Source organism: Polypterus senegalus, chromosome 4 (genome assembly GCF_016835505.1).
Source record: "Polypterus senegalus isolate Bchr_013 chromosome 4, ASM1683550v1, whole genome shotgun sequence".
NCBI classification, from domain to species: Eukaryota; Metazoa; Chordata; class Cladistia; order Polypteriformes; family Polypteridae; genus Polypterus; species Polypterus senegalus.
In genome coordinates, this window is record NC_053157.1 from 2801194 (window position 1) to 2826003 (window position 24810).

Genomic DNA, 24810 nt, shown 5'->3' on the forward strand with positions numbered 1-24810 from the left:
GCCTGCTCACACATACCCGATATTTTCTTTCTTCTTCAAACTTCTCCTCAAACTTGCGTATCTTCTTCTTTAAGTTTTGTATCTTTTTGGAGAGCTGCGCAGATGTCAGTTCTTCACGGTCATCTTCACAGGAGCCCAGAGAGGAGCTTCTTCGCCTGCTGTGAACACATGGCAATCAGTACAACTGTTTGATTAGCAGGGCATGTGTGCCATCGACTCTTTAAGGACACAAAACACTCCTGGCAAATAAGGGAAGTAGATGAGATTATTCAGGTCAAAGTTTATAAGCAAAATAATGAGACAGATCACTTGCATAAAGTACAGATATCACAGTATTAACAGAGATTACTTAATGAGCTGTGTAGCTGGGTTTCATCGAGACAGTTATTTAGTGGCTGCACCTGCACTTTACTCCACCCCGGGTAGTGCCGGTACCCAACTAGTTCAATATATGGAGGATTTGTTTATTTAGCTATACAAATCTCCTGGTCTCTCATTACAGGAGGCTCTTCAGAAGCACTCTTTGCCCTTGGCCGCTTACTCAAGTCATGTTCTAGTCTATTCAGGGTATGTGGGCTAATGCTATCTTACTCAAGTCTACTATGGCTGGTACTGAGGCTGTCTCACCCATTTTCGTGCCAGTTTATAATTCTGCCTTCCGAGGTGATTTATTGGACAAGTTACAATCAAAATGGTCGTTAGTTGAAAGTGCAGGGCACTCAATGGCAGCAATCAAGGTTACAATTTACATTATTAAATCAGAGAACTGCTACACAGCAGCCTCCACCAGTATTGTGACACGGTGTCAGACAAACTAATTATCATTACTCAAAATAAAGAAAAGAAAATCTTTCAGAATGTGGCCGACCAAACATAGATGGGGCTCAAAACCTCACCTCATGAAGGAATGCGCATTAGGGGGCGAGGGCGGCACTTCTGTGTCTTCAAGGTACTGCTGGCTTTGGCCAAAAGCATAAAAGCGTGGCGAGAGCATGGGGTCGCTCTCCTCGTCCAGAAGCTGACGGATAAGGCGCCCTCCAGCCTGCGGAGAGAGGCGGGCTTCATCGTTGTCCACGTTGTCCCTTTGCCAGGATGGGTAAGCTGGTACTGGATCTAGAATTTCAAACAAGAGCAGATGAAAAAAATTCCACCAAACATCACTGGGCAGGCCGTAACAAAGTCACTACTGACGTAAGTACTACTTGGGATGTTTCAAACAGGATGGACGGGTATGAAAGGAACTATACAAAAAATAGAAAGACTGACTGAGACAGGCAGATGTAATGAGTGCTATAAAGAGAGCAAAAGTGCAGGATGATGTACAAGGAAGACCAAAACTCCAGAAAATGAGAAGACATTCAGGTATAAAGGGCTGAGAAGAGAGACAACGTGTGGGGATTGTCACTAACCAACCGTGAACTATGCACTTGACCAGAATATTCTTAAAAAGTGAAGGTCAAGTCACCACTGGGTTATGCAGCAGCCCGATGACCCAAAACACAAAAGCAAACCTACAACCGAGTGTCACAGAGAGAGAGATTGTGCTGATAGCACATTGCCATATCCACCACACGACAAACCCCCTTGGATTGGGGCCTGCGTGCAGCAGGTGACACCTCAGCACCACAATGGAATAGTGTGAGGTTTTTTTTTTTTTTTTTTAAAAACGGTGGCTGAAGTGCCAATCCTACCACCGGTGGCTGAAGTGCCAATCCTACCACCAACCCCCAAATTTACCCTGCAAGTTGGAGGACCTGGATGCAGATTAACGTCATACCCAGAATGAAGCGATTACAGATTAAGGGCCTTGCTCAACGGCCCAACGGGGTAGAGTCACTTCTGCTGATTATGGGATTCAAACTGGCAACCTTCCAATTGCCTGCGCAGATCCCTAGCCTCAGAGCCACCACTCCACCCAGTGTCTCAGAAGGAAGAAAATTCAAATTTTGGAATGGCATTGAGAAAGTGCCAACTTGAAACCAAAAGAAACGCTGAGAGGAGCCGTTGATGCTTGCAGACCTACCAGTGTGTCCGAATGATAGCACACCAGAGTGGGCTAAAAGACTGACCTCAAATTAAAAGGAGGCGCTTAGTTGTGATTGTTGTGCTAAAGATGCTGTATCCAAGTACTAAAAATGGCGAGTTGGACAATTATATCTTCAGGTGTGTGATGGGGGTGCTGGATAACAATTACATGAATAAAGAGGGTAATGATTGTGTGCCCACTCAAGTTTCCTTTCTCTAATATTGCATTTTGTCCAAAGGCCTGGGGCCACTGATTGTGCAAAATATGCAAAAAACAGAGGATCTTAGGAGGGGGCAAATAACTTTTCATTGCAGGCAGGCAGACACAGAGATAGGAAAGGCACTATATAATAGACAAACAGACAGAGATGGCATTATATGATATATAGACAGACTGATAGACAGGCAGGGATGGCACTATCTCAATGTATAAAATCCAACGTCTCTCTGTCTGCTTTTCACAAGAGAACTATTTAACGGATTTTGATTTTTTTTTCTGCAATCTGCAGCTTCTCTCATCGAGCTAAGAATCATAGTTCACTTGTGGCACTGATATATTCGTGCTAATCCGAGACAGAGGCTGTGGGCCGAGGGAAGCAGGACGTCAGGAGTGTGGAGCCGAACAGGGCCCTCCTCACTGTCCTTTTACATTACTACACAGGCGATGCGGATGGATGGATGGATAATCAGTGGCCTAACCTGGACCTTCTTACAGTGCAATGAGGAATCTTGGGATGAAATGGTGTCTGATTTCTCTATCACCACGTAATTAAGACACAGAGGAATAAAAACAGGTTTAGAAAGGTGGACGGATACAAAATTGCAAGATACATTCATAACCTGGCACTTTGGTGTTCCATAATGTTATTAAATCAGAGACACATATCTGCAGAGCACTCCTGCTGGCTAACACACACCTATTAACAGTTCAGCATTTACTCCTCACGATTTGGAAGTCATCAGAGTTTAGGATGATGCTGAGAAAATGAAAATGTCCGATATTTGGCAAGTAATTTTCCATCCCCTTAGCGTTTCCTGTCCCGTTTCTTAGCTGAGGTTGCGGCTCTTGGCTCTGCACATAAACGTCTCTTTCAGATTGCGCTTGTATCCTCTTACAAGTTCACTTTATGCTCTCGTTTTTGGAGCAAATGTCACAATGCATGTTCCTCCCTCCCTCCCTCCCTCCTCCTTCTCAATGATAATCTAGTTGGTATTTAAATCCCTGGATGTTAATTCTTGTGAAATCTAATCTTTAAAATCTAAGCGCAAAGCAAACAATAAAATGGCCCATTATCCATAGAGTCCAGACAAAGTGACACTATGACGTGTGGCAGCACCCGATGAAAGAGAGACGCCTGCGCTGGGCCATAGCTGCCCACATACAGCATGCCCAGGTTTACAGGTGAGATACCAACTGAGATTATTATGTATGCTGCTAAATCATGGCCTTATTTGAATTAGTCAGTTGGAGACGGGCTCACCACAGAGTGGTTTTAGTTTTACACAACTGGAGTTTTGCACTTCAGGCAGGCAAGTAACTGGCTACTGCTACACGTACGCTGGCGCAGCCTCATATGAATTCACAGGAGGGGTCCTGTTCATAAACGTGCAGCATGCTGAAAGCTGCTAGTTATTCTATCTGAGACCGAAATAAACAGATAGATAGATGGACGATCAGAGTGGACTGAGACTACATTGCCTGCCTTCTCCCTGGCACAAGCCTCAGGGTTTCTAAATTGAATGCCCTGCATGTGACTTGCACCTCACGTCTACTCCGAACTCCTCCACACAAAGTGTCCTGCCAAAAGACAGCAGCAGATGCGACTGACCAGCAAACTGCCTGCCATGTAGGTCATGGGCCAAGAAAGTAAAAATCAGCATAACATTTTGAGATGCCATCAGCTTCTTCACAGTCCTGGTCTTACCTTTCAAAAGCTAAATTTATGCAAACAGGAATAAAGGCTCAGATGAACAGTTAAGATGAGTAAGCAGAGCAATAACAGACGGGAATAAACAGCCGAGTCATGCCGACCTCTGCACGACACTGCATAGCACACCTCCGCTCAGCACAGCAGGGTATAACTGAAGAGCGATAAAGAGTTGAGTCATGCCGACTGCTGGGGAAAAAAAAGGAAGAAATAAATAAAAGGGCAAAGACGCATAAAGGCTGTGGAGCTCAACCACTGGGGCAAAACTAAAAATGAGTGAAAAGGCCCGACAAGACTTGCTCGTTAGCTCACGAGTTAATCTTTAAAGCCTCTTCTGTCTGACCCCATCATGCCTCAGGATAGGGGCAAACAATGAAAACAGGGCTCCAAGATGTCAAACACTGCCACTTACTGTATGTTCATTTATATATACGGTGCCTTCAGAAAGTATTCAGAACCCTTCACCTTTTTCACATTTTGTTCTGCTGCAGCCTTGTGTTAAATCGTTTGAAATTAATTTCTTTCCCTCATCGATCAACACTTGATACCCCGAATGACAAAGCGAAAACACATTGACATTTTTGCAAAATTATTAATAAAAAATTGAGATATCCCATTGACACAAGTATTCAGACCCTTTGCTTTGACACTTGCAATCTGGCTCAGGTGTATCCCACTCTATCGGTCGTTGAGAGGTTTCTATTCCTTGTTGAGGGTCCACCTGGGATCAGATCAATGAAACTGGACTGAAGATGTCTGGTAGAAGTAAAACCATGAGGTCAAAGGAATTGAATGCAATGCTTAGAGACAGTGCTGTGTCAGGGCATAGATCTGGGGAAGGCTACAAAAATATGTCTGCAGCGCTGAAGGTTCAACAATTCAGAACAAGTAGTTCTACGGTACTGTCTCTCTCTGGAAAATCCTTGGGTACTGTTGGTTTGACTTTGTCTCGAATGGGCGGTTGCTCATGGAGTCTCAAATGAGGCACATTACCTGCATTGTGAGGGAATGTCAGTTACGGCACTACGGCCATGTGGCGCGTTTCCTAGAGGGTGATCCGGCTCATAAGTTCCTCATTGTTGGGGACCCAAGTGGCTGGACCAGGCCAAGGGGTCGCCCACGTAACACCTGACTGCGGCAGATCGAGGGTCATTTCCGGAGGTTGGGACTGAACCACAGGTCTACCTGGGGGGTTGTTTCGTCTTGTAGTGCGTGAGGCAACGTGCTGTACCAGTGCATGCTCCCCGACTTGACTTGAACTTGTTGAAGGTTCTGCAAGAGCATAAATATGAAAAATGAAAGTAGTTTCAAACAACTGTCACTCTTTAGAGAACTGGATGCCTGCACAAAAATGAGCAATTCGGGGAGAAGGGCCTTGGTAAGAGAGGTGACCAAGAACCTGAAAGTCACTCTGGCTGAGCTGCAGAGAACCTGTGTGGAGATGGGAGAAACTCCCAGAAGGACAGCCATCAATGCAACAAACTACAGATCTGGGCTTTATGGTAGAGTGGCCAGACAGCCCATGAAAGCCTGGTCGGAGTTTGCAAAAAGGCACTTAAAGGACTCTTGAACAGTGAGAAACAAGGCTCTCCCATCTGATGCAAACAGCATTGAACTGTCTGGCCTCAATTTTAAGGTCACAGCTGGAGGAAACCAAGCACTGCTTATCATCTGCATAATCGCCTTCCCATCGAGGGGCTGAATACTTGTGTCAGTGTGATATTTTAGTTTTTTATTTTAAACATATTTGCAAAAACTTCTAAAACCCTGTTTTTCGCTTTGTCATTCTGGGGTATTAAGTGTTGCTCGATGAAGGATCGTCTGGAGGAAACCTGGCACCGCTCATCATCTGTGCATGTGACGTAGAAGGTTTTATGCTGTTATAAAGGAGCGTCATTTCATTAAGCGAGGTGTTACTGCAATGACCCTATAAACACATACATACATACATACACATATATATATATATACTCAGCAAAAAAAGAAACGTCCCTTTTTCAGGACTGTGCATTTCAACAATAATGTTTTAAAAATCCAAATAACTTTACAGATCTTCATTGTAAAGGGTTTAAACAATGTTTTCCATGCATGTTCAATTAACCATAATCAATGAATTAACATGCACCTGTGGAATGGTCGTTAAGACCTTAACAGCTTACAGAAAGTAGACATTTAAGGTCACAGTTCTAAAAACGCAGGACACTAAAGAGACTTGTCTACCGACTGTGAAAGATGCCCAGGGTCCCTGCTCATCTGCGTGAACGTGCATTAGGCATGCTGCAGGGAGGCATGAGGACTGCTGATGTGGCTAGGGCAATAAATTGCCATGTCCGCACTGTGAGACGCCTAAGACAGCGCTACAGGGAGACAGGAAGGACAGCTGATCATCCTCGCAGTGGAAGACCACGTGTAACAACACCTGCACAGGATTGGTACATCCGAATATCACACCTGCGTGACAGGTACAGATGGCCACAACAACTGCCAGAGTCACACCAGTAATTGTGAGAATGGTGACAGACAACCCACAGATCTCCTCCAAAGACCTGCAAGAACATCTCGTTGCAGATTGTGTATCTGTACATCGTTCTACAATTCAGTGCAATTTGCACCAAGAACATCTGTATGGCAGGGTGATGAGAAAGAAGCCCTTTCTGCACTCACGCCACAAACAGAGTCGCTTGTTGTATGCCAATGCTCTTTTAGACAAGCCAGATTCATTTTGGAATAAAGTGCTTTGGACTGATTAGACAAAAATGGAGTTATTTGGTCAGAACAAAAAGCACTTTGCATGGTGGAAGAAGAACACCGCATTCCAAGAAAAACACCTGCTACCTCCTGTCAAATGTGGTGGAGATCCCATCATGCTGTGGGGCTGTGTGGCCAGTTCAGGGACTGGGGCCCTTGTTAAAGTCGAGGGTCGGATGAATTCAACCCAATATCAATAAATTCTTCAGGATAATGTTCAAGCATCAGTCACAAAGTTGAAGTTACACAGAGGTTGGATATTCCAACAAGACAAGGACCCAAAACACAGTTGGAAATCTACAAAGGCATTCATGCAGAGGGAGAAGTCCAATGTTCTGAAATGGCCGTCACAGTCGCCTGACTTGAATATCATCGAAAATAATGGGATGATTTGAAGCAGGCTGTCCATCAAATTGAACTGAACTGGAGAGATTTTGTTTGAAGAATAGTCAAATATACCTCCATCCAGAGTCCAGACACTCATCAGAGGCTACAGGAGGACAGCGTCGAGAGGCTCAAAGGAGCAAAAGGAGACTCAACTAAGTATTGATGTCATATCTCTGTTGGGTGCCCAAATGTATGCACCCGTCTAATTTTGTTATGATGCATATTTTCTGTTAATCCAATAAACTTCATGTCACTGCTGAAATCCTACTGTGTCCATAAGGCATGTCAGATATTAAAAGGAAGTTGCTACTTTGAAAGCTCAGCCAATGAGAAACAAAAATACAAAGAATTAACAGGGGTTCCCAAACTTTTTCATATGCCTGTATATGTATTTTTTTTTTGTCTCTCTCCATGTAATAAAGTGTTCAGGAACTTGTTAGTTCAGCCATTGTTCTAGTCAAGTTCAGGATTAGGAAGTGGAACAAAAATATTTTGATTTGATTTATATTTCTGATATTTATATAAAGGTGACCAATAACTAAAATACAGAGGAAGCATTAGTGAACTAGAGAACATTCACAAAACCTTATGTAATGGTTTTCAACAGTGGGCACCATCCCAAGGAGATTTATAGCCACAGTGCATTCTTTTGAGATAATAAGACTTATTTAGGGCTACACTGGGGATCAGAGGGGACCGAACCTGTGGCACTGAACTTTTTTCTTTTTTTTTTTAAACAGGGCTTCTGAGTTATTTCATAGATCTGTGAACACTGTCAGGTAAAGTGACTTGCTCAGGGTCAAACAGTGAGTTGACCATAAAGTGGCTCCCTTACGTTCGTTCCCAGGGTGAACACTAACTTAGCTAACAGATAGCTCTCTGTTCCTTGTTTCATATTCCTACAATGTTAGGACTGGCAAATGAAGTAAACACCTCAGGGTCTTGTGCTTACTCAAGGTTATAGTGTTATTCAGTGATGTTATATACCATCTGGCTGTAAGTCCAAATTACATGCAATACAAGCAACGACAGCTAAAGAAACTAATTCAGGGTTCATGGTGGGAATGTGAGGTGTTTTGTACACCTAGTGACTTACAATGTACAATCCTCAGCCACTTGAAGGCCAAACCACCTAAAATTTCACTTTAGCATTTGTAGAGTGCATGTTGTTAAGACACTTCACTTGCATTTCAGTCTTGTGCATACTCTACAGTGTGACCAACAGCAGGTGAAGCCACTCATTCGACAAGTTATTTGAGAGGGATAATCAGCAACATTTTAGCCACAAGGGACCTTCAATGTCTGCAACTAGCACTTATTTTTAGATAATGCCTGTTCCAAAATGAACATCAACACCAATGTACTTTATTGGTACAGTCCAAAGCTTTGAGCTACATGCTTTGTATGAAAATGGAAATAAATATGTTTCTGTATTTCTACAATGCAAGTACAGTAATGAAGTCACAACTGCCAAGTTTGTGCTTTATAGTACTCTACCTTAACCACCAGGGGGGCACACTGCTTTGCAGGGGTGTATGTCTGTGTGTGAATGAGTGATAGAAAGAGTGGCAAATTTAAGGTGCCTGCCCACAGCCGATCCAAGCCTGGATACACAATCCAGTGCCATTCCCAGAGTTCAACAGCATGTAAACCGAGTAAGCAGAATGTCTTTCTAAAGAGGAAGGGTGAGATCATCTAAGCCTCTCATGCAAGTCTAATCTTGACATCTAGACATCTAGAGATGAATACATAAATAAAACCAGACTGTAAAACCAGACTGTCACCATTCGATTCTATGTACCTTACACCTGCCTTTCATGCATGTGTGTAATCACGGTATTACAAAAACACATGCGTGTACTTTTTATTTCGAGTGTATCATCTTTAAACCTGATTATCCAGAGCAGGGTCACAGGGAAGCTGAGCCTATCCCAGAAAGCATCAGGCACAAGGCAGAAACAATCCACGTACAGGGCGCCAGTTCATCACAGGGAAAACACACACAGTATATATGTACACGTGACAATAATGACTTCATATATATATATATATATATATATATATATATATATATATATATATATATATATATATATACACACACACACAAACATCCTTCTATATAATTTGATACTATCCGTATGTATGGTGTTCACGTCAATACCTCGACTCAATACAAGCTAGAACCATGCAATGGGACTCCGCCTCTGTAGTTAGAACATAAAGTGCCAAACGCGGACGCAGTATTGCATGATTGGCTAAGAATGTTCGAATGCTACAGTGACGCCACTGGACGGCCGAGTATAGCAAGTCGGTGTTGGTTCGAGCAGATAACAGTAAGATCGGCTGGATTTTGGAACATTGGTTTGGTGGGGCGTACTTTCCAGGACTAAAATCATCGACTGACTTAAACCCTTCGACAGCTCCGGAACTGTAAGTAATTTAGAATGTATCGCCATTTGATTGGTATGTCAAAATCTATCTTTGGGCAGTTCGATTTTGGCATCCATCCTTCTGACATCTATTCGCAAACTGTGTAATGACGGCTGGGTATTAACAACGGTCATTGTTTAAATTTTAGCTGAGATCTATAACCACCACGCAAACATAATTATTACTCCGACTCTGATTAGAGTTGTAACATATGGTTTGTTTTGAAAATTTGTTTGCCGGAAAAAACCAAATGCGGTGCGCTGAAGAGCTGAGTTCACATCTCGCAGCCCCGTTTTAACAGGAAGCTCTTCATTACATCGGCCAACAAGGTCTATTTAGAGCACAAATCAGTGCCATGATAACAAAATCATTTCAAGGACTTAAAAAAACAAATAATTCTTTGCAGAGAAAGTATGGATTTCACAAACGTAGAATTTGTAGCCCGATTTGATCGGGCTCCCAGCCGCTAGTATATATATATATATATATATATATATATATATATATATTATATACACAAACACACACACACCTAATAACATATATATTTACAGATACTCCATCAGTATACCAGTAATACCATAGCCTGCCTTTCTTTGATTTTTGAACTTTGTTTCCCTTTGGGACTTAAGTGACTGCACCTGCACTTTATTATGGAGATGCCCCTATGAGGCACTTTGTTCTTTATATCTGTGCAAAGTCATTTGTACTCATGTTGTATTTCTGAGGTGGCCGTGATAGATTGGCCATCCAGCTCTTAGAAGATGTCCTGTGTTCGGTTGTGTGTGATAAAATTTACCCCATTTTTTGACACCCATTGCACAACCAACCTACCAGGGAGGTCTCTCTCTAAATTGCCCTTCCTAAGATTTCTTTCATTTATTCCCCTACAAAGTTTTTTTAGGGAGTTTTTTCTTGTCTTCTTTGGGAGTCAAGGCCAGATGGTATGGTTAAGGGTATGATGGGGGGTGGGAGATGCTGCCAAAAAAGAAAGTCTGTTAAAGCCCACTGAGGCATTTCTTATGTGATTTTTGGGTGATATAAGAAATAAACTGTTGTAAGTAAAGTTTGGGTTTAGTTAGTGAAATTTTGGTTTGCAGCCAAATTTGTTCTTTTTGTGAAGTTTATTTAGAACATAAATAATATATATATATATACATACATACATACATACACACACACACACACATCAACAGCCTTCTACAGAATTAGCATAACCCAAGGCCCATCTATATGTTCTTGTCTATTTATATGTACAAACAAACAAACACACACACAAATATGCATTACATAAAGCTGATTGGAACAAATTCCATCATTAAGGTTGTAACTAAAGTTTTACAGCCAGATGCCCTTCCTGACAATGACCCTCTCTATTTATCCGGGCTTGGCAACACAAACACCAATATGCAATATCTTTAAAAATGATTAAGCTTATACTGCCAATATATTCATGTCTGTGGCATGTGTCATGGGATTAAATATACAACCACTATTATTATTTACAAGGTACTTCAAGCAGTACAACTTTACAGTTTTCTTTTTTATATAAATACCAATATAAAAATAAGTTAATTGTTTCTTTATAAATGCATATATAAACTCCCTCTCCCTCTTCTGTATGGTGGACACACGCAGAGACCTATTCCCTGTAACATGCCTGTACTCCACCCACAATTTTCCCTTGAAATTGAACCAGCGGCTTTGCATTTTTCTATCACATACTAAAGGCCTGCTAATGTTCAAGTATGAATGTCCAGTTCCTCCGTTTCAGTGCAGGGTTAGCACACATCACTGCAACACTCACTGTGACCGGCTCACTCCTTAACTCACACTTTCCCCTCCACTTAAAATTGTCATCAATGGTAATCTGCTGCCGGTCCTCAGATACGAATATAACAAGTATGTGGCACCCATCAGTCTGATGTATTGGACTTGAACCTGTGACCTCATATTGACCAGATAAGGAAAACAAGCAACTCTGTGTGCTGACCTAAAGGAACATTCTTTGGTGGCCTGTCTGGGATACTATATTTGTGCTTCTGTGTGGGACGCTGTGACATCACTGCAAACCTCTGCAATGAGTTCACTCTTCTTCTCTTTTATCCTGTCACCTGCTTAACATAATCCATCCATAAAAAAAATTAATTCATATAAAAAGATATATATATTTACACAGTATAAACACATAAGCATACTGTATTTGTCTTGTGTATATAGCACAGAAAAATCTGTGACGTTGCAGAAAAATTAAAGCCTGAAATGAGCCAGGTTTGTGAGTATAAACGCTTAAAAATACTGGTTCTAAATAATGCCACTTTACTGGATTGTGTGGTTTCTTTGGTTGATAAAGAACCATTACATACTGTGAAGGGTTAATTTGTGCATGAAGTTGCTTCTTTGTGTTTTGAAAAGATTTCTAATATGTGGCAAAAATAAGAAATCTTTAACGTATAGTAGGCTACCTAGCAGGATCCTGACAGATTAAGAAAACCTGAAGTTTGTCTTGGTTGTTGTAAGCAGCAGGAGTCCTTTAAAAACCAGGAACCCACTGGTATTTCACAAATCTATTTGTAGCTATTTCAGAAACTGATTATGGGCCTAAATAAATAAAAGGTTAAACCAAAAATGGTTCTCCTAAGGCACTGCTCTGAAGAACCAATTTGGCACCTTTGTTTTAAAAATTGTAGACGATTTGCAAAATTATGACTCGACTCTTGGATTATTATGGCCCATGTGAAAATGTGTCAACTGTGATAAAATGGATTTTCCAGTTTGACTATGGCATGCATATAAATTATTAAAAAATGCACAGCTATAGTTACAAATAATGATTTCCTAAAGAGGCATATTAATGAAAATAACTGCATCATAAAGCTCTTTTACAAATATGCAACTCAGGCTTTTTTGAAAGTTAATTTTAAAACAGAACAGACAGTTCAATAAAAATCCTTTTTTTTTTTTTTAAATATACATAAATTATGAATCCTTATGGGACACTAAGGTGGTGTTCAAGCTTGTGGTGGCTAATTTAGGCCATTGTCTGATCAAAGCCTGCGCCTACTCGTGTGACATTAAATTCACCTTAATGAGTGGCACTGGCACACACCTCAGCTTCCTCCGAGTTTTTTATTTGCTGATTGACATTCAGTTGTATTTAACAGGTCTTCAATTTTTCCGCCTTTTCCTTAAACCACTTCTATTAATTTAGACTATTCATGAATGGCTTTTCAAATCTGGTTTACCTGCTGTTACAGAAAATAGCCGACTGAAAAAGTGCTAAAGCAAATGCAGCTCCTTATGATTGGTTTATTCCTCATCCAATCCACATGTCATTAAGAGTTTCTCACCATTAAGAACTAACAACATCCAAAGAAGTATATTTACACAAACTCCAAAATGTAAAGAAAGCCTGCTGACAGCGTGATCTGTCCTATCAATTAGGCCTTCCAACAAACTCTAGCCACCTGCATAGCCTTGTATCGTAGAGTGCTGCCGTCAGCTGGCCACGGGCCACTTGGACAGGTCAGCAGCAGTCTGGCCACTCCGTGTGTAAAGTCATTAACGAGCTTATGAGCACCTGAGGCAACTTAACTACAGGGGATCAGAACAGAAGACGAGCAGTGAGCAGGTGGCTGTGCTCATGATGCACGTTCTTAAATGTGAAGCCCGAATAAATATGTTTATATACTGTATATGTCATGTCAATGCAAATACATGAACTGTATGTGTATATATATATATATATATATATATTCAGTACAGATATATACATAAAGTCAATACACATACCTATATTAATGTTATTTTGCATAATTTTCAAAGTCAATATTAACATTTCTCACAAAAATATTATGTATATTCAGTACAAGTAGATCACGTGCCAATACACACATATGCTCTGTATATAAACGTATTTTGCAGAATAGATAGTCAACATTAATTTTCCCTCTCTGTATATATAAATGCAGAATAGGTATTTCATATGTCAATACACAAATATGTACTGCATACATTGTGTATACAAAAAAGTGCTGAATATATAAAGTCGATACTAATACAGTATGCACATTTACATAAAGCACCTCAATGGGTTCAGAAAAATGCCTAGAATTAAACGGATTAAAAGTGCCACTCCCCTGGCCATCGCGGCAGTCGGCTGTTAATTCTCACACAGATGTATTTTCGACTGAAAGGCTAAACACGAGCCGCCCGGTTCGAGGAAATTCCAAACACACCAATACCTTCCCAGTTGTTGTCCTCCGTTAAATCGGACAGATCCAGACGGGGCACCTCCGGCAGTGGGCCATCCCCGCAGACGTCGAGCTCCTGGCCCCTCGGTGCTCTGACCGTTTCGCAGCTGCTCTGCACCTCCTGGATCTTCATAGCCGAACTCTGAAATGATGAAGAGCGGCAGGGCTTCAGCGCTTAAGTTCACCAGCGACTCTCCCTCTCCTGCCTTCCCAATTCCAGCGCGCGGTGAGCAGTCGATGCTAATTGGCTACTCGTTCAGCCCCCAGAGACCCCGCCCACCTAGGGCTGTCCTTGCCCCGCCCCTCCCTGAACGTCTGAGCTTGTTTACTTCAGACCGCCGGGCCGCGGCTCGTCTCGTCTCCCAGGAGGTCGCCTTGTTGTCACCGGGGCTTTGCTCACGTTTTTTTTGTCGCGCCCTTTCTTTCTTCGGTTCGCAGTCCGCCCGTCGCGGGGCGGAGTTGGGATCGGGGCCTGGGTGCACGGCGTAGAGCGCCTGCCCCAGGGAGTTGCCTGGTATTTTGTCCGGGACTCGAATTGGCCAAAAGCCAAGTTGATTTGGGCAGAGAAACGCGCCTTTCTAAAGTGGCGAGCGTGTGATGGCATCGTACTGCTCATTAATCTTCAAATGGGGCGGAACTTCGGGGCGTCACGGCTCCCTGCCTGCCTCGACAACTTCACTCTCCATGAACGCTTGTTTTCTTAGGACTTTTTAAATGACTGAACACCCCTAATTAATGGTGATTTGTGGCAAAGCCGATTGTAACTTAAACATGGGAGTTGAGAAATGCACGGGGAGCGAGCGGCCACTGCAGAACATATGAGGAGATACGGATTGCCCCGTCTTGTAAAGTGCACGTGCTGTAAAAACAGGACTGATGACTTTCTCTGCGATTGTGATTGCTACGAACGTCACTTAATTAAGCTTAGGTTACAAGCGAAGTTTAAAATTTTTCCAAGTCAATGTTTTAAAGTTATTTCTTCACTATCATGGTATAAATTAATTTGCCACTTACAATTATGTGCTAAAGCGAAGTTTTTTTTTTTTTTTTAATGTTTTTAAATAATTTGTCTTGGCAATTAACAATCGGGGTTGTAGGGTACCAAGGACCAAAGATGAAAGAAGACCCCTTAAAACGTGTCAAATACAGTTTGAAGCGGCAGTGGTTTCGCTTTAAGAAAATATGCCTTCCGTGTTTATGAGGTGCCCTGGTGATAGCAACAGGAAACTAAAAATATACATTTTTATCATAGATTGTTAGAACTTATTTCCTTGAAGTAAGAATACATTTGATGTTCGCTGGTCTGCTAAAAGCTATCGCCATAGGTGGACTTATGACAACCCAAAAGCAGGGCTGTCTTAACGCATGGACATTCTGGGAAGTTGCCCACGGGCCCCATGCCAATCTATGTATGTTGTGACTTGCTGAATGATTGTGTAGGTAGGGGTCCCAGTGCACTGCTTTGCATGGGGGCCTATAATGCAGTTAAGACGGCCCAGCCCAAAAGCCCCCCAGCGCCAAGCTCTGTTCTGCTAACAATCCTACTTTTGCTTCTGCATTTCTGGGTTTGTAGCAGTTATGTTCTGCGGTGGTCTTTAACAACAGACAAATGCATGTCCAAACAATATAATAAGGAACTAACAATGCTAACGTTTTGAAAGTGTTTACTATAAAAGGCACTATATGAAACTTGGATGGATTACCTACATTGTAAATGGTTTGTAAGAGTGTTCTCAATGAAAGACATAAGCCATAGTTCTAGAAGTCCTCCAATCGTAGGCTCACTACATGTGTTTTTGACAAAAAAAAAAAGTTAAATACCTACGTAAAATAAAAATAGCCCATAGACATAAAGCTCCTGCACACGGGGGTCCCGCTTCTAAATCAGGGATATTGTGTGACAAAAGGAATAAAATCCTGTTACTGCCAGAAAGAAACCTGTGCTGTTCGGCCCTTCAGCAATGCTCTTAAACCTGAAAATTGCTCCAAGGTTGCTGCAAACATGACTGACCCTGCAAAAGGACCATTTCCCCTGTGGGGATTAATCAAGCATATCAAAATAAATACGTTTTTGTAAGGATTTGTAGAAATATTGTATGTGACAGATATGTTTCAAAGACATGGCAGAAATTGTCCTGACAATAAATCCAGACAGGTACAAGACAGAAAAGCGTTGAGAGCTCAAGCACCGTGAAATTTAGACAGAGTTACCACGCAGAAGCTTGTCTGGGCAGCCACTTACCCAAGAAAACAAGACGGAGTCGTCGTAGAGCTGCACTTGCTTCCTATATGAGAGAAAAAGGGAGAAAACCATGTTATTGATTATCTCAAATGCCATTCATTTGTGTCTAATGGATATAAAATATCTAAAACACAATATAAACAGATATGAAAGAGCAAATTCATAAAAATAAAAGATGTGAAATGCACTATATAATAGATGGACATGAAAGGCTCTATACGATAGATAGACAGATAGATATGAAAGGCACTATAATATACTGTAGATAGATAGAACTACATAAAGAACTTATAGATATAAAAGTGGCTATGTAAGAGCTAGGCAGATGTGAAAGGCTCTACCTAAGAAAGACAAATACGATGCACTAAAGAGAAACACCAAAGGCACTATGTAATACAGGGTGGAACAACGGCACAGTGGTTGCACTACTGCCTCGCAGTAGAGAGCTCAGGGTTCATGTCTTTCAGCCTTACTGCATGGAGTTTGCATGTTCTCTCCATGTGTGCGTGAGTTTCCTCCTACAGTCCAAAGCCATGCAAGTTAGGTAAAAAATTGGCCCTGTTGTGTACTTGGTGTGTGTGTGTTCGCCCTGAGATGAACTGGCCCCTTGTCCAGTGTTTATTCCTGCCTTGTGCCCTATGCTAGCTGGGATAGGCTCCTGCAACCCTGATCAGGACTAAATGAGTTAGAAAATGACTGACTATATAATACTAAAATGTGAGAAACAGTATTCAAACTACATATGGTAGTTACTATATAACCGACAGATAGGAAAGGCACTATATAAGATAAATATTAAAGGATCTATATAAGTTAGGAAAAAAACCTTATGCACCATAGATATACATGAGCGAAGCTAAATAAGACATAGATGTGAAAGGCACTATATAATAGATAGATAGATAGATTACTTATTCTATGTTAATTCATGTTGACTTATGTTTATTTTTTATTGTGTCTTCTATTTTTCTATTCTTCATTTTGTAAAGCACTTTGAGCTACATTTATTTTGTTTGAAATGTGCTATATAAATAAATGTTGATTGATTGATAGATATGAAAGGCACTATATAATATATTGATTTGAAATGCACTGTATAATAGACAGATAGAGGTAAGACTGTATAATACTGTACATAGACAGAATAACCATACTTTATAGAAGGGGAATTCAGTTCCAATAATGACACTATAATCATAACCCAAACTTTATCTCCTCAAACTTTTCATCTCTCCCTTTGGTCCCCATGACCTCAAGTAATCTACAGATATAAAAGTGACGTCCCAACAGCAGTGCCCAGCAGGGACTCAGACCAAGGAGGCTGGCATCAAGTCTCATATAGAAAACCAAAGAACAAAATGAAGCTGAAGTGACTGTGACCCTCTTTGATGACTGTGCGTTTTGTGACTCTCAGTTGGACCCTGAGTAAGTCACTTCATCTGGCAGTGGTCACGGAGATGATTACATGGAACCTGTGAGGTACAACAGGATGGCGTTTTAATTAGAGAAAGGCACTATATACAATAAAGCCTGTTCAACACGGGACTGAGTGTATGGTACCTGCAAATTCCATTAGGGTGGCATTCACCAGGGAACAACACTATATGAAGTCTGTTCAATATGGAGATGAGTGTATTGTACATGCAAAGCAGATCAGCAAGGTGTTTTAGCAGAGAAAGGCACCACATACAACAATATCTGTTTAATATGGAAGTGAGTGTACGGTAACTGCAAAGTACATTAGGATACTGTTGGTTTGAGAAAGGCACTATATAAAATAAATTCTTCAACATGGAGAAGAGCATTTGGCACCTGCAAATTTACATTAGGATGGTGTTAACTAAAGAAAGCCACTATACAATGTCTAATCAAAATTTATGTGAGCACCACTGTAAATTATAGTTTATACCTGAAACATTTTGCCGTACCATCGGCCGATGTGCGTTTCTTCTATCTGTTATACTCCTTGTCTGTGTTTAGATTCGTTCAGCTCTCACTGACTTGTGGGCAGATGATGAACATGAACCTGACACAAAGTTTGTTGAGCTAATGTGCAGTTTTTGCATATCATGGTAAGGGGCTGGCATGTCACTATGCAAAGGTGATCACATCAGACAACCACTGCAATGCAGACGGTGGTGTAAAAATCTTAAAAGGGTTGGAAATGACGGCTTGGAATGTGAGAAGTCTGGCGAGGAATGAACAGACAGATCGATAGCCTTTTCCACTGTTCAGCTGCACCCAACTAATTTTGTTTTCCTTTCCATCCCAGAAGCTGCCAAGTGAGTGTTCGCAGTTCAAAGCTGACAATGTGCCCTTTGCCCCCAAATTGTTTCATCAGCCTGCCCAACATGTAAACAAACAGCCCAATCTGCTGCGCTCAGCGTCTTTCTTCACATTCTCGCTTGGACGTTTCTTCACGTGCAGGAGTCGCTCAGCAGTGCAGCCTGACAGGTGAGCAGGTTATTGTTTGGCAAGGCATCATGTTTTGTGAGCCCAGGTTCCAAACAAGCAGTCACAAGACATGTGGCACACAAGTGGTGCTTGACAAAGCTGAACACGGCATACAGTCGTGAAAAACTTGAGCACACCCCATAGAACTGGTTTGACATTTTCAGCATATTTGAACAGACAAACATCAGATGTTCATGCAGACGGCGCCTACTGATAAAGGTGACATACATGAAGAAATGACACATTAAACTGATGTGGTGTATTCATTCTAATAATTTAAATAAAAAAAATTCAGATTTGTTGCAATGAAAAATGACATTCACTCCTACACACGTCACCACTTTAAATCCATCAAATTAGAATTGGGTGTTCCAGATGAGGAGCCGATGATTAAAACCTCCTTAAGAAGAGTGCAGGTGGACCAAACTGTCTTATTTAGAGCGTAGATATCAAATGTCATTTGTCCACTTTTTTTATTGACGTGTGCAGTGTCATTATGCCAAGATCAAAAGAGCGTTCTAAAACCCTCAGAAAGGCGGCTGTGGATGACTCCCAGTCTGGTAAAGGATTTAAAAAGATGGCCACATTATTTGAAATCAGTAATTGTACTGTGAGGGAAATCATTTACCAGTGGCGTAGATTTCATACATTTGTTAATTTGTCCAGCCCAGCAAATTCAGCCCAAGAACTTGTTGTTTGATACTAAAAGTATCCTCAAGAAAAAACAAAATTGGAAGATAACTCGCAGCAGCAGCTGTCAAAGTGCAGGCATCTACAGTCAGAAAGATTACATAAATGTGACCTGCATGGGGCGAAAAATCCATTACTGTCCAAAAAGAACATCAGAGCAAGAGGACAGTTCCCATTGAACATCTAGGCAAAGACCAGACCTTCTTTGCATAATGGGCTCTGGACAGATGAATCTAAGATAGAGATGAATGGAGAGAGTAACAACAGGCATGTATGGCAGCATTTCAGGAGAAGAAGCTCATAGCAATCTCACAGCTGGTGAAACACAATCCTGAGACGTTGGTTTATATAACAACTCACCCCACACATGTGGACAAGATGTACAATATGAATCAATGCGGTTGAAGCTATACCTGCCAAGAACAGCAGTTGGCCCGTACATTTAGACGAAACTCACCAAAAGACACCAAACTAGAACACATCAGTGGAGCGTCCAGTAAGCGGATTTGTGTTTTCAATCAAACAGAATGCAATTTTGTATTTCAGTACATTCTTGTTTATCGTGGTGCTGGAGGTTGGTGACTGTTATTTACGCGTAAGAAAGAATTTCACTGCACTCTGTACACGAGACAATACAACTTGTACTACTACTGTTACTACAACATTTAGCTTATAAATTATAAATGGTCTGACATGACGGACACATTCAAGTTTAATCAAACCGTTACTGATTGGCAAAAGACATCCCAAGGAGGAGAGCAGTCGTACCTTTCGTCTAGCAGACAGTCCTCATTTTCATGCCTCGGCCTCTCCTGGAAACGGGATGCTCCAAATCCCTCCATTATCTGGAAACAGAAAAGATATGACATGTGGAAAAAATCAAAATTATGAAAAAGTTCACACCTACAATATTCTGGAATCATTGAGGTCTGACGCCCTCCGTCTACTCAGCAATGAGATACAAGGACTCACAGCACAGAGAGTTCATATAACCATAAAAACAAGCAAAGATGGTTAAATGCTATATCCTCATAAAATTGAAAGTAGGTCTACTAGATTCATATTTATATATTTATTTTATTAGAATTCACATAAAAAAAAATAAAGGATAAAATGCTTTTCTCACGAGCAGCTAAAAAGGCACAATCACTGCTAATGAAACAAAAACCAACAAGGATGGCTAAGAGCAGACAGTGTGATCTGAATTAAAATGGGAACAATTCAGCTAACATACAGTATATATGTAATAAAGGGGGGAGTATCCCTAGTCCAAAATTCCAAAATTCTGAGTGCCGACATGATGTCACAAGTGGAAATCTCCATACCAGGTACCTCATTTATAAAACTGTGTGGATTTGAGCGTAAAAATATACCACCCAGGCGAAAAAGAAATGTGAATAATGTATGTGCAGATTTAAAAACAGATTTATTCTTTCAGAGTGAGGTGATTAGGTGGAGACCCCCATGAAGCTTGAAGTACCACAAAGCAATGAGAAGCGGTGAGCACTGCAAGGAAACAATGCACAATCAATGATGTGGTGGGCAGGGGACCCTGTGATGTATTGAGCACTGCTCAGCGATGAAACACAGTGGACAAGCTTTCTCCCTGGTAATACCTGCATTCAAAAGTGCTGCACGGCGCAGTTTAAAATCGCAGATGACTCGTCTGTTAATGGAATAACGGTTAACAAAAGCAGCTTTATTCTCTCTAGGTGCCCCCTTATTGCAATATGACTGCAATAAAGTGCTCTGATTACATGAGGAGAATCGGACATGGCTGCAGATTAACTTTTTATGTTGGCAAAAACCTTTTATGATATTAGAGATTATATATATATATATATATATATATATATATATATATATATATATATATATATATATATATATATACACACATACATATACATATACACACACACACACACACACACACACACACACACACACACTTCCACACCATAAGAGAACTAAATGCAGTGCCTTGCTGGTCAGTTAATGGTTTCCAGTAGAGCAGGCATGAGAAAGAGAAGTCTGGCCGAAACATAATGCATATAATGTAATAGCGGTCCTGTAGGCCATTTCCCTTAGAAGTGCCAACAAGTAGCGATATAAACTGATAAAAAATGTTCTTCAGAACAAGAATGCAGCATTGGGCCCCTTAAAAGGGAACTAAAATACAGTCAAAAACATCACATTCAACACTTTTGAGATGTAATATGTTTGTCACGTCAACCAACATTACAACTACTGCTTGGTGATGTGAATTGTTACACGAGTCGTCTTTTAGCTGGTTTGGCTGCATCCCCCTACTTGATCATGGGCCCCCTTCCCCATAGACATCTCATCATGTTTATGCAAATATTCCAAAATTCAAAAATATCCAAAATACTTCTGGTCCTAGGCATTTTGGATTAGGGATACTCAACCTGCACAAGCAAAGTGCCCAGTGTTGCCCAGGTATATCTGCATAATGGGTTAAGGGAAGAAAGCAAATTATTGTTGTGGTTTTTAAACGTCCCCCCTTCATCTCCACTATATCGTCTATCAATGTCTCTGCTCTCATTAGTCGAGAATTTGTTCTTTTTGTGTTGAATTAGATTCTGTAATTGTGGCAGCTCCTGGCTGGATTGACACCATGAACGCCACTTTTGTATTCGCTGGTTTACACCGATAGATTTTTAATTCCACATTGACAAACTGGGCAGCTTGTTGAATAACTGAGTCGTGGATATGGTGCATCAGCTGGCCAAATTACCGTTACTTGTGTTGTTCCCTTTATTCATGATGAAATTCTGAAACTCCATCTTTAGGGTTGACTGTAATAAACGTGCAAAATTTCGAGAACATCCTTCCCATTATGACTCCAAAATGAGATTCATGAAACTCCACGAAGCTTATATTTTAAACTAGCCATTCGCAGTGGCTCCGCCCGCGTAGTAGTGAGCAGGACAAACTTTACAAATTATGATTCCTAGCGTGACGAGAGTAGTCGCAAAATCAACCGAAATGTTCAAGCAGATTCTAGAAAAAGTAGTTCTCTCGTTTGCTAGCTAAGCGGATGTAAGATACGCCCCTTAGCCCGCTGCATCTCTCTCGGAGAAATAAATTGGTACTGCAAGCGAACTATGATACTTAGTGCAATGACAGAAGTCACACAATCAACTGGAATGTTCAAGCAAATTATAGAAAAAAAAAGAAACCCGATTTAATTCTCTTGAAAAGCAGACAGACAGATAGACATTGGATTTTATATACAGAGAGACTGCATGAACAATAGTGGAAATAAAAAATTAATGAAACTAGAGGAAGCCATTTTTGAGCGACAGACACTTTTTTGTGTTGATCCTTCAACACAACACAGGCCTTAATTCCACTGAATCAAAGAAATTTCATGTTGCCTTCACTATAAACACGGCCAAACCTTTAAGATGCGCTAAACTCATAACCACACTCTGGTGCCTGCACTCAGTGAAGCATGAAAAATAAAACCTCATGTCTGTGTGTTTTTGCTCCCACAGTCCAAGAACACGCGGGTTAGGTGTAACTAGCATTGTTAAAGTGACCCTAGCAGGTGTGTGCGTGTGTTCATCTTGCGATTGACTGGTACCCTCCTCTCCAGGTGTTGTTCCTGCCTTGTGTCCAGTGGTTGGTGGAATAGACTCCAGCTCCCTGCAACCTTGTTCTGGATAAGTGGGTAAAGAAAATGGATAGACGGATGAAATATAATTGTCATTGGCCTAACTATGCAACAGAGTTTTAGTTTTCCCCCTCCCTTAACAACCACGTTTCTTGATGGCCATTTGAAAGGACTCAAATTCTAGCTTTTAAATTGTCTATCCGTCCGTCTGTCCATTCATCCATCCATTTTCTGCGGCTTATCTGGGTCACAGAGGCAGCAGTAGTCTAAGCACAGATGCCTAGATGTCCTCCGGGTGGATACTGAGATGTTTCCGTGCCAGCTGAGAGACGTAGTCTCTTCACAGTGTCCTGGGTCTGCAACGAGGTCTCCTTTGCTTTTCTGCTGAACTCATTCTTCTAAATTACATCAACAGTAATTTCACTGGACATACTTTTTTGTTTTAATAAACCAGTTTTCCATCAAGCCATTCTTTGGATTTTTTTTGAGGATATCCCCTACTTAAAGGCTTATATGGTCTCAGCATTTAAATGATGGCTGAAGACTCACAACATTAATCTGGCAGACCCTGACTAGAGCTGCTGATTTTGTTTAATCTGTTAGTCATTTGTACACAAATTAGAAGTAATACAATAACTGTGAACTGGTACTAACTCCCCTCTGTTCTGCTTCTCGGTGTCCCACTTCTCTATGTCCAAGCCCACGTTTCCTGCTCATGGAAAGATATCATGGTGACCGTGATGCTAACAATGCAATGGACTAGAAGATCAACTTCGTGTGCAGTTCACCACCCGAGTTTGCGGACCAAAACCCCCTTTGTACAAGTCTTATTTTGTCTTTTATACTCAGCTTTATTGGTACTTGACCTTGCTGCCTTCCTCAGTTTTCACTTTGATTTTCGTCTCTCAAGAACATAATCTCTATTATGTGCTGTCGATTTCCTGGCTTTCATTTTTTGACTTTCGTCTGTCTCATTATTCACTTGCTATCTTGTATAGCACAACAGTAGACATGACAATAAAGAACTATAACATATTCATTCATTACTTTCTCTTTACCAGCTTTAGATCACAATTGGATAATAACTGTAGAGTGCCTAAGAAAATCCTTCATTGTGGAAAGTCACTATATGAAATCACCATGATGAATCTCAAGTCAAGTGACTGTCATGCCATCCATACTTTGCACATTGCAGTGTCAGAAAAAGACATTCCTCATGGCCACAGATATAAATAAACTCAGGACAGGTGTAAGACAAGTAAAGAACTATATCATATGATAATAAATTAAAAAATAAATAAATAATAGTTAAATGAATAGATAGTAACAATGTAGCATTGCCACATAAATTTGTACAGTCATATGAAAAAGTTTGTGAACCCCTCTCAGCCTGCATAATAATTGACTCTCCTTTCAACAATAAATATAACAGTGCTATGTCTTTCATTTCCTAGGAAAATCTGAGTACTGCGGTGTTTTCCGAACAAAGATTTTTAGTGATGCAGTATTTAGTTGTATGAAATTAAATCAAATGTGAAAAACTGGCTGTGCACAAATGTGGGTCCCCTTGTAATGTTGCTGATTTGAATGCCTGTTACTGCTCAGTGCTGATTACTTGCAACACCAAATTGGTGGGATGAGCTCACTAAGCCTTGATCTTCATAGACAGGTGTGTCCAATCATGAGTGGTAAAAGGTATTTAAGGTGGTCAATCACAAGTTGTGCTTCCTTCCCTTTGACTCTCCTCTGAAGAGTGACAGACAGCATGGGATTCTCAAAGCAACTCTCCAAAGATCTGAAAACAAAGACTGTTGAGTCTCCTGGTTTAGGGGAAGGCTACAAAAAGCCATCTCAGAGGTTTAAACTGTCAGTTTCAACTGTAAGGAATGGAATCAGAAAATGGAAGGCCACAGGCACAGTTGCTGTTAAACCAACCTCAGGTCTGGCAGGCCAAGAAAAATACAGGAGCGGCATATGGGCAGGATTGTGAGAATGGTTACAGACAACCCA

The 24810-nt window shown here is 41.0% G+C and overlaps 1 protein-coding gene across 5 annotated transcripts in view; it reads right to left on the reverse strand.

The window, feature by feature from the left end:
• fam13a (family with sequence similarity 13 member A) overlaps positions 1-24810 on the reverse strand; it is a 256286-nt gene that overhangs the window by 30781 nt on the left and 200695 nt on the right. For 3 of the 5 annotated variants that reach the window (XM_039750166.1, XM_039750161.1, XM_039750164.1), the window contains 5 exons: positions 19929-20005; positions 16017-16059; positions 13766-13916; positions 897-1113; positions 17-158 (listed from right to left, as the gene is read on the reverse strand). In XM_039750166.1, the coding sequence (XP_039606100.1) occupies positions 17-158; positions 897-1113; positions 13766-13916; positions 16017-16059; positions 19929-20005 (630 nt within the window). The remainder of the gene's footprint in view (positions 1-16; positions 159-896; positions 1114-13765; positions 13917-16016; positions 16060-19928; positions 20006-24810) is intronic. The other 2 variants (XM_039750162.1, XM_039750165.1) reach the window with 1 other exon arrangement.